The sequence below is a fragment of the Pyrus communis genome, chromosome 2 (genome assembly GCF_963583255.1).
Source record: "Pyrus communis chromosome 2, drPyrComm1.1, whole genome shotgun sequence".
NCBI lineage: Eukaryota > Viridiplantae > Streptophyta > Magnoliopsida > Rosales > Rosaceae > Pyrus > Pyrus communis.
Genome location: NC_084804.1, coordinates 18976846 through 18988125, shown reverse-complemented (window position 1 = coordinate 18988125; position 11280 = coordinate 18976846). Strand labels below are relative to the sequence as shown.

Genomic DNA, 11280 nt, shown 5'->3' with positions numbered 1-11280 from the left:
ATTTTGTCAAATTATAATTTATCTATAAGAAGTATCGAGTTCAATTATTATTCTAAAAGAATATCCAGCAATTTAAAGCAATTTAAAGTCAAAGATATATATAGTGATGGCTAGTCATGTTTTGCCTCACTGCATTCCATCATATTGCAGAAAAGCATAGATAACTGGATAAGAATAAAAAAAGGTATGGGGGAAAACACCATTTGCCCTTCCAACCACCTACAAGACAAAACCTCCAATTGCTGCAAACATATTAGAATAAAGGGGGAAAGGAAGTAAGGGAAGGGTTTTGTTGTTTCTTATTGTGTTGTAACATTGAGTCCCAGCTGCCTCCAGTGCCATTTAATTTCAAGTGTTCCCAATTAGTAAGACAGAGTCTCAGCAGCTCTTATCGTCTCTTCCATGGACCTGCATGTCCTGCATGAAAAATTATGAATTAGTCAGAAGGTACCTGCACCTGCAGCTATAGGAGCAATGCAGAGATCTACCTTCTTAGAATTAGAGATCTTGATCGATGTCCATCAGATAGAAAGTGAAAGCTTTTCATCCTAGCAAAAGTTCTTAATTATTACACCCAATTATAGGGGTTGAGAAACAAATGTGGTAGATTTACTGCAAATATGTTCGGGGTTCGGCCAATGTAAACTTTACTGTGTACTTGCCCAATACCTATTTTTGTAGTTTTTTAGTTAAAATGGTCCATGAGATTTGCCTAACTCTTCAATTTAGTCTATGAGATTTGAAATCAATAGAAATAGTCCCTAAGATTGTGCACCATCAATATTTTGGTCATTCGGTGAAAAATTGTGTTAAATAAAGATCAAAATGACAAAATTACCCTCAATATAATAAACAATAGGCCCAAATGACTTAACAAAAATTGATGATATTTTTGTCATTTTATCCTTAATTTATGGAGATTTTTTAAGGAATGACCAAAATGATTGATTAAGGATAAATTCAGGGACCAATTTTATCGATTTCAAATCTCAGGGACCAGAGTGAGGAGCTATGCAAATCTCAGGAACCATTTTGATTAAAAAGCCTAAATATTTTCAAATTCGAATTTTTATTCCTTACTATAAAAAAATAAAAAATAAAAACCTAATATGTACAATCTTAGTATCTTACTCCACACCAAAAATAAGAGTTGAGCTTATAAAAAGTATGAAAGAAGATTGCAGTTACCACCGGGACATTTTTTGTGCATTTACCATCAATAATGGAAATATGTTAACAGATCAAACTACGGGAAAAGAAGAAAAACTAATTCTAAACTCATATTTTCATCCTATTGACACAAAAGAAAGAATAAGTCTCAAATTGTCAAGACAATTACATAAATGAAAGGGCTACATCTTGTCACAACTTAATTCTTACAAAGTTACAAGAGGCATATGTAAAAAGACCTAATCTTGAAAGAAAGAAAATCTTGTAAAAGTCAATATTTGGAATTTTACTAAATATAGGAATGATATGAAGTAGAAAATGAATAGCGGATAGCTTGGGCTAAATATCGTTGGAGAGGAAATTATAGTAATAATTCCTCAACTTTAATCTAATTGGAGCACTGGTCCCTTAACTAAAAATTCATGATTATTGATCACTTAACTCTTCAAAATGTGCAGCTATGGTCATTTTCGTCAACTCTGTTAGAACTTCCATCAAGATAAGTCACGTGCCACACACGTGAGGTTGAATCTAGTGGCAAATATGGAAAAAAAAATGAGTAAAATTGTAGCAATGATCTATCAACTTTAGCCAATTGGAGAAATGGTCTCATAACTTCAACCCAATTGGAGCAATGATCCCTCAACTTTAACCCAATTGTAGCAATGATCCTTCCAACATAACTCATTTTGGCAGAGTTGGCGAAAAAGACTATAACTACACATTTTGATGAGTTAAGGGACCAACGGTCATGAATTTTTAGTTGAGGGACTATTGTTACAATTTTCTTTAGGGTTGGGCTCAATTTAGAACAATGTTTTGGTTGTGGGCTCTAGTTGAGATTGACTTTTATTTTGGAAAAGCCCAATAGTGTGAATAGTTTTCAACTAATGAGTAGTGCAAAGTAAAAAAAAAAAACGAACAGTTGTTCCAAGAACGCATGTAAAACTGTTAACAATGAGCCCTTCTCCTTCCCTGTCAATCCCTCCCTGCTACAGGTCTCCTGGGATCTTGCTGCATGCACCAAGAACCAGAGGCCCTTTTCCCTTTCTGTGCAGTCAAAGCAGCAGCTTCAGCAAAGACCAAAGACAAACCCACAACTGCAAAGGGTTGAAATTTATTCGGGGGAAGAAGCAGTTGAAGGATCTCAGCACTTGGGGCATTGGAGGCCCTTGCAATTATTTTATCCAAGTATTCGATCAGACCCAACTTGTTTCTGCTATCAGGTGTTGTTCTGCATTTCTTTTCTAATTATATAATGCAATACATCCTCTGAATTTGATTGTGGTCTCAAATTCTGAAAGCTGATTTCTGGGGTTTTTTTTATTTTTTATTTTTTTTAATTCTGGGTTGCAAATACATTTATGCATTTTAATCTGTCTGAAATGGGCCTGTTTGAGATTGTTTTTGTAGAAAGCACTTTTGTTCATAAGCGCTTTAACCTAGTAGTCATTTTATTTGAAGAAGGTTGAATTTTTACTAAAAATACAAGTGCTACACTTTGAAGTGCTTCTCCAAAAAGCGCTTCTACAAACTAGAAGTGCTTAAAAAAAATTCAATCAAACGTAGTGAGAAGCACTGTTAGTTGGCAGAAAGCGGTTTTTGCTTCTACCAGGCCCATTGTCTGTTTAGCATTCCATCTGATCTTCTATTTTGCTTTTCATGAAGACAAAAAATTTTGCAGACAATTTTTTCCGAGTTAACGAGGTAAACTAATTTATTACAAACTGGAACCAAATTCAGTAAAATGGTTTGCTTGGTTGAAAACTATGCAGATTCTGCCGTGAGCACTCAATCAGGTTCGTTGTCATTGGTAAAGGCTCTAACTGTTTGTTTGATGATGTGGGTTTTGATGGTTGTGTAATATTGAACCGGATCGAGTTCTTGGAGAAGAAGGAACCTGGTATATACAGAGTTGGAAGTGGCTTTCGATTTAACCGATTAGGGGTGCAATGCTCGAATGAAGGATTCACAGGACTCGAGTTTGCTGGAGGAATTCCTGGTACTGTGGGAGGAGCTACTTATATGAATGCTGGAGCAAACGGGCAGGAGACTGCTAATGCTATACGTAGTGTTGAATTTGTAACAATGGATGGGAAGTTTCTTAGGTTTAGCAGGACTGATCTCGTTTTCAGGTATAGGTCATCTCCATTTCAAGTGATGGAAGAATTGGCAGCCATCATTGCTGTTACGTTTGAACTGCAGCATTCAGGATCAGCAAAGAGAAGGCAGCATGAATACATGGAAAGGTAGTCTAGTTCATCTAGAGAGAGAGAGGTTTTTCCAACGGGGAATGATTTCCGCACACTCGTTTTTATTTATGTCCCCTAATTCTCCTTTGATTTATTGAATCCAAATGCTAGAAATAATCAAGGGCGTGAGATATCACTTTCCTTGCACGTTTAAAATTCTTATAGGAAAAGGAGGTGATTTGCAGACGCTTATGGGTGTAGTGTGGCTAAATTTGCAGGAGAAGAATGTCTCAACCGGTTGGGGAACAAACTGCTGGTTCGGTCTTCCGCAATCCATTGGATATGGGAGTTGCAGCAGCTGAGTTGATTGAGAAAGCCGGGTTGAAAGGTTTTAGAGTGGGAGGGGCAATGGTATCCAAAGTGCATGCAAATTTCTTCAAAAACTGCGGTGGCTCAACCTCTCAAGACATGCTTCACCTCCTTGCTCTAGTGAAGGAAAAGGTTGATCAGAAATTTGGCGTGCAACTCAAGGAAGAAATCATATACATTCATCCGGAAATAATCGATGTGGACGGAAACAAAGATAGATGACTTGTGAAGACGCAACATATGTGTACTGCTGTTAAAAACATTCATCCAAATAAACAAGATTGGTGCAACTAAGACATCTATATTCAGTCACGTATCACCCACAAGCTCCAAAACACCAATATATATTTTACTTATACGCGCGATGCGGAGATTCGAACCTAAGACATCCGTCACTATTGGAAAGATAAGTAGCGTTAGAACTAATTTGTAGTAGCTTTACTTGATACATGTTGAAGTTTTACTTATTGTGCTTTTAACAAGTCTCCGTTGCAAATGTCAAACTGCCACTTCAAAGGAACATTTACCGACACCGCAGGACAGGACTCCGGTCACACACGACCAATCTCAAATTCAAGTTTGTTACATGTAAAACTCAAAATGCCATACAGGATGCATTGTGAGTTAAGTTCTGCCAATTCAGGCCGCCTAAGATTCCTCAAACTTCGACCCATTCTTCATCGGTTCCTCGACTAGTATTCCAGTTAATGGTCAGGAGCACAAGGTAGGAGGAGGGATCGAACCATTTAGATCCTCCTCCACACCCTGAAACATTATTCTCTTACGAAAACAAAGAACAATGCGAATGTGGATATTTATTGCGTGCATATTGGCATTACGTACAGTAAACGAAGAAGCTGCATAGAGTAGTGCTGGTGTCGCCAAAGGACGTCTACCAAAACACAGCATACACTTCCGTTTTAGGTACGTTCTTGATGATAAACAGCCTGTCGTCACTACTCCAGCAAGCGCTTATGCTTGCACCATCCAATAGCTATCACATATAAGAATATGGTCCCGCCAGTGCTGCCACCGATAGTCCAGAGGAACTCTCGCATCCCTGCTTTGTCTTTATCAAATAGCTCAATTTGGATATTCATGCCGAAGACACCAGCTACAACAACAAAGGCACTCACAACGAGGGTTGCTGTTGTCAACATGACCCCCATTTGCAGGAGATGGTTCTGTTTGTCATCCAACATTATGTTGATGTAATCCTCCGTGTCGTCAACATACTCCCTCAACTGCAAAAAGACAACAATGTAAAATAGAAAAAAACATATACAAAAAATGAAACACTACAAATATTAAAACGAACATAATGCATGAAGAGATTCGTTGATGATAAGAGGAAGAGATTCCATGAATAACGATGAATTACATAAAAAAATATTAATCCTTAAACTTCACAAGACATGATCTATATCTTTCATTAGGAAAAATTGTAATCAAACAGGCGAGAAAAAGAGTTCACATTATCTGCATCTCAATCATAGTCTCTATCAAGAGATACTATCGACGGAGTTAAAACTGTTGCAGAAAAACAGCGATTTCATAGCTAACTGTGAAGAATTTCCCTAAACCAAGGGAAAGCCTAACACTGATCATGGTTGCAATTCTCATATGCAACAACACTGACCATAAGACAAACAGATGTATATTTATGCTCCTCAGAAGAAATTGATTACAACAGATGAACCTCAACTTAGGAAAACCTTTACTAACCCACCTACTATCCAACCCCAATATTACTAAAATATGTTTAACCATATCTTTTGTATTTCTTTTTAATTTTACTAGCCTTAATGAGAAAGCGCCCATCCACTGCCATGGGCACTGCTCATGGGAGCAGCCCCCAGATACCAGCAATGGCTGGCGTTGTGAAGATGGCAATCGCTGAACTGACCTCCAGTGCAAGTGTTAGGCTGGCTGCTGGCATCACCATCCTCTATGTCACCACTCTCTATTTTAAATTATGTTCACTTACAGATATTTGAACTGAACAAAATTGAGAGGTAAAATGTACTTGCGTACCGTGGATAGCTTGTTTAGTGTACCATCAATCTGCACAAAATATGCCTCCAAAAGCATTTCAAGCTCTTCTACATCAAGGACCTTTCCCATAGCACTATGTGAGGAGCTAGTTGTGGTCACATGGCTGTCCCTTCTAAGATATTGAGGCCGGTGGTTATCACTGTTTTGAGGATCACCATCAAAATTCAAGGGATCCCCACCAGCTTCCGTTGAAATTTCAGTTGGACCCCTGATACAATACAATAGGAAAATTAAAGAAGTGAAGAACTGGCATTCCTCTAAATTAAAATGAGAATGAGATTATGAGTTGCCTTGCCTGTCATCCATGTCTGATCGTGGAGCTTCAGGATCCATGTCATCTCTCTCACCCAAGGAGGAAGTGGACGAATTTTCAAGATGTTGCTGAACCAACTTGTCAGTTAGATACATTTCCGCCATATCTTCGTCATCATCAAGCAAGTGTTCTAGTTCATCCCTCACCTAGAGGCCAACATAATACACAACAAGTTTAGCACCAAGCAAGTGATCTAGTTCATGCATTGGTTAATCCACGGAAAAAGCCTGACACCTATTTTTTACCATGAAAGGAAAGGGTCTGGATTATCAAATGCTATGCTAACCTTCTGAACACGGCCGGTAATTGCAACCAAGCGACTCTTGATTTGGCGGACGCGTTCTAAATTGAGAGTACTAATCTTTGAAGTGAGCTTATCTAAAGCTGGATGAGCTTCTTGTTCCAATGTCCGTGCCTATTATCAAATCCACAAAAACAAGGAAAACAAGTTAGAAAGGATGGAACGGATTATTGAATGAGGCAGTCTGGAAAATGATATTCACTTACTTCATTCTCTAAGACACTGCAAGCAGCCTCAAGGCATGCCTCCAATGCAACAAACTCAAAAGGCAGGACCTTCAAACCATCACGATTATCCTCCAGACCTTGCTTCCCAGTTGCCTCCCCTTCCCCATTTCCACCAGCCGCTCCTCTCACCTGTGCATCTGCCTCTGCTTCTTCCATGCCATACCAATTCGATTCTTCGCCATTGCCCTCCTTCACACACCCAAAATTAACAACACAAAACCAAAATCACAATTAAAAACAATACCAAAATCACAATTAACAACACAACACAACCCAATACAAAAAATCACAATTACAATCGTAAAGAACGGTGATTAGGCGAAAAATTGAAACTTTTTGGAACCTGGGTTTTTGCGGGTTTGGTGGTGGCTTGGTGGTGGCGCAAAAGCCGCCGCTGAAGCTCCTCAATAAATGGAGTCACAGAAGGGTCTCGGGAATTGAGCAGCAGGACCTCCTGGGCGGTGATGATGGCCTTGATGTGCTCCAAGTTGATCACGATAGCTCGCTCTCGACCCAGAACCGTAGACGGGTATGAAAGAAGCGGGTCCAGGATCCGAAGGTCCCGAGCGGGTAGACCTGTACGCCGCATGATGGCGTGCTTGCCGACCTCTACCACCTGGGCTTGCCCGCTCGAGTCCAGAAGCAACCATGGCCGCACGCCAAGCCCCTTCTTCCGTAGACCGCCGGCCACCGACATGCCCAGGCCGGGCATAGTGGGTCGGGTTGCGTCAGGGTCGTCCTCAGCTGGGGCTGTGCCCGACTTTGATGGATGGTTTGTGGGATGAAGGACTCTCATGGCTGTAAGGGATTGGGATTTGCGGGCCGATCCCTCCTCTCTCTCCTATCTCTCTGTTTTGCTCTTTCTCACAAAGATGAGACCGTTTTTATCATGTGTCACTTTCCTAGTTGATTGCATGCCCTGGTGCGCAAGATTTGATGATTTTGGGTTTATAAATGGTAAACAAGATTAATATCCGACTTAATTGCAGGATTGGTTTTTCAATTTTAATTAACAGGATTTTATTAATTTCATTGAATTATTGTAATTAAATAAAAAGAATTGTTATTGGTATTTCAAAATTTTCATTTTGCACTCCAAACTTTTTATACTAGAAATAAAAATACACTTGTGAGGAACGTAGATGAAATTTTTGAAGTGCTAATAATAGTTTTCTAAATAAATCTGTGAGTATTGGCCTATGAATTTACTATAATGTGTGACAATTTATGTAAAGTTCACAGTAAATAATGTGTGACAATTTATGTAAAGTTCACAGTTAACACTCATGAATTTTTTATTTCAAGGACTAAAACTTCAATTGGGCCAAATTTAGGAACTAATCTCCAAAATTGTCTAATATTTTTATATATTTTCTATTTCTTGGCAAAAAATAAAAAAAATAAAAAAACTGGGAGCTTACTTTATTTCTTTCTAAAAAATAACGATATTTATTAAACAATTTTAACAATATATCAAACACGTGTACAAGATACGAAATTCAAGATTACATAACTGTAAATGCGACAAATCCAAATGACTAAACTAACAACTAAAAAAACCATAACACCAAAATGTAGCGTAACCCACTTATGAGCTAACAAATCCCAAAACAACCAAAACCCTAAATGAATCCATAACCCCAATCATGACACCCCGAATCGAAAATCTAGTAGCACCTAAGTCGAGGCGTGCTAGCCATCACCCGGATGGGTGACGAAGTCATAACTAAACCTATCAACTATTAAAATCTATTGAAAATTTGGCAAAACTTCCCCTAAAATAGGGATAAATCCAAATTAAAATCCCTGGTAAGAATCACATTTATTTCAACTCATCCCCGAAGGACCACACTTCATGGGTCTACGACTCTCTAATACATGCATAATCATATGTTCAGGCCATAATTGCCAAAATACAAGTTCTACTAATAAAGCTGATGTTGGAAATGTGCCCTAAAGCCAATCATATGATGATACTTTACGGACATTTCACATGTTAAACTAATCTAGTTTAATATAAAGGGCAAAGATTATTGTTTAAAACTGTCTCATATAAATGTTATATGCTTAAGTGATAAGTCCAAGGAATATGTAATTGGAGAGAATGCGATCTAAAGAAGTTAGATTCATGAGACCATTCTTTTTCGTATACATATCCTAAACGTTCCTGATCATAGGATTGCCAATTGGCCATTGACAGTCCTTTAAGATCAGTACGTACTATGTCTTCTCTTAGAGAGAGTGACAGGCCTCGAGTCATTAGTGTGACTGAAACCAAGACAAACATGTAGGTGCTCAATAGAGAATGAGTCCACTGAACGCGATCAACAAGGAGTTCTTATACTCATGTCACATGAGAACTCAAGGTTGGGATAATGCAAAGTAGTCATTTGACCTGAGGCATCATAGTTGTCTTATGGTTAGGTCCTTGATCTTAGACTATCTCAAAGTCACTCTATCAGAAGGTGTCCATAACATAGTTGGGGTTAAGCCACTTAGTCATGGAGGCAAGGCAAGTTAATGTGCAACAATGGATCTCTAACCTTCAAACCGTTTGAGGGAGAATTCTCTATGATATGATTAAGAATCTCTGGCCAGAGTATGAATGAGATTTAATAAGTCATTCCAAATCACATTCAAGGTAATCATATAAGTAAGAGAATCAAATTGGATAGTAGACATAAATAAACTATCAAACCAAGCAATGTGGTTAAGAGTATTGTATTAGAGAAAGACCATATTGCATTGTAATCCCAAATTGAATAGGTTCTCCACCTCTTGTGATTAGCTTGGGTAGCCATGACATACTACTAGGTGTCACTTATGGTTTGTGGAAGCCCTAAAGGTGTATAATCACTAATGGGAGAATTGAAAAATAAGTTTCAATTCACATTCGATTTGAAGAGTTCTAATCGTCCACTGCCTTGCTAAAAAGAACCTAATGGATCGTACACCGTGTAAGGTAGAGATTGAAGAAATAATGGAGATGAGTAAGGATAATTAACTTGTTTAATTATTTAATTATTTATGGCTAGGATTAATTAATATGTTAATTAATCAAACGAATAAGTTCGTTTGAGTAATTATTGGACCTTAAGGCCCATTGGGCTTAGAACCGTCAAGCCCATTAACTTAAGTTGTATGACAACTTAATGAATAAAGACTCAAAAGGGCCCAAACATCCCAAATCCTTTAGAAGGTTGGCTATATCATGAATGAAAGGTTTTTTGGTACTTTTTGTCACTTAAGTGAAGTGACTATATAGCCAAAATTCATAAGGGTTATCTCTTAAGGAAATTGAAGTGACTATACATCAATCATGTCACATCCTGGCCCGGGCCCCCATCACATCCCGAGCTCGACTCCACCGTAGCACGATATTGTTCGCTTTGGGCCCCGATCATGCCCTCATGATTTTGTTTCTAACAGCCTGTTCCTAAAAATTATGATTTTTATAATTTTAATAAGTGAAGTTACGAAAATGCCCTTCGAGGCAAAGTGTTGACTTTTGTTGACTATCGTGTCATGTTACTTAAGGTTCGTTTTCTTGGCATATTCTTGTAGTACGCATCGCTACAGACGCACAGGGCGCAAACAGGGCGTGATTTGGAGTTTTAACAGAAGAGTTATTAATGTTTAAAGTTAGGGATATTTTGGTAATTTTATTTAACTTGGAAGGCTCCAGATTTCTGGAGCAAAGATCTGTGAGGCCACGTGTGTGGCTGGGATGGAAGGAATGAAAGAAATCGACTGCTGGGATGAGAAGGAGAGAAGAGAAAGAAGGAAAGGAGGGAGGAAGGTGACCAATCAGAAACATGAGCAAGGAGGGGAAAGGAGAGAAGAAAATGAGGGGAGACACGAGTTGGCCCGTGTAACCCGTCGGGCATCACCCCCACCACCGCCTTCTTGACATTTTTCCGTTGGTTTTTCGCCGATCTAACCCTCACCACCACCCAAAAACTAATCCTTATCTTCCCCTCTTCCATTTCCAACTAAATTTTATTGGGTTTGAGCTTGAATTCAAGTAGAATGAAACCCATGGGTGCCCTGGCGAAATTCGACGATCGTGAAGTTGACCCAGCAAATTACCACCACCACTAGGCTCCCCTCAACCTCAGGAACAAAGCCCAAGCAATGTTTGAGGCGTTGGAGTGAATTTGGTGGTTGAATCGAACACACCCAAGTTTAGGGTTCCGTATGGTTCGAGCTAAATTGGAGCTTTTCCCGGTCAAATTGGCCTTAGTGACAGGTATGAAAGTTGCTCTACTCATTGAGATCTTCATTCCTGTAAAATTTGAGAATTTTTAGAAATAGTTGAACTTTTCGACGAGTCAGGGCGGCCAACCGCCACCGGCAACGGCGCGTGGCCAGTGGATCACCGATGCTATTTTATGTTAAATCTATACATTGATCTTAGATTTGATATCCATATGATGTGATTTGATTATTGTGAATCTAGTTTGATTAAGGTACGTTGCTTGGTAGAAATATGAATTGACGATCTGACTGTTGGATTGTCACCAAAATTTAATATGTTTTAGTACGTAATATTTGAGGATCGTAGGAACTTATGGATCGAGAATCCGATGCACAGATCTTCCCGAACTGGATTTGTAAATTTGTAAAATAAAACGTTAACCGCCACTTAAATTT

The 11280-nt window shown here is 38.8% G+C and overlaps 2 protein-coding genes across 2 annotated transcripts; one reads left to right on the top strand and one right to left on the bottom strand.

Moving 5' to 3' along the window:
- The first annotated feature begins 2107 nt into the window (after positions 1 to 2107).
- LOC137725166 (uncharacterized) lies at positions 2108 to 4021 on the top strand. Its single transcript, XM_068463757.1, has 3 exons — positions 2108 to 2396; positions 2946 to 3419; positions 3641 to 4021. Exons 1-3 carry the CDS (start codon positions 2128 to 2130, stop codon positions 3951 to 3953), a joined length of 1056 nt encoding a protein of 351 aa, XP_068319858.1. The 5' UTR covers positions 2108 to 2127; the 3' UTR covers positions 3954 to 4021.
- A 121-nt stretch (positions 4022 to 4142) lies between these two features.
- LOC137725164 (magnesium transporter MRS2-3-like) lies at positions 4143 to 7544 on the bottom strand. Its single transcript, XM_068463756.1, has 6 exons — positions 6971 to 7544; positions 6607 to 6816; positions 6386 to 6514; positions 6082 to 6245; positions 5766 to 5994; positions 4143 to 4975 (listed from the first exon to the last, which is right to left on the bottom strand). The coding sequence occupies exons 1-6, from the start codon at positions 7421 to 7423 to the stop codon at positions 4688 to 4690; spliced, it is 1473 nt and encodes a 490-aa protein (XP_068319857.1). The 5' UTR covers positions 7424 to 7544; the 3' UTR covers positions 4143 to 4687.
- Between the last annotated feature and the right edge of the window lie 3736 nt (positions 7545 to 11280).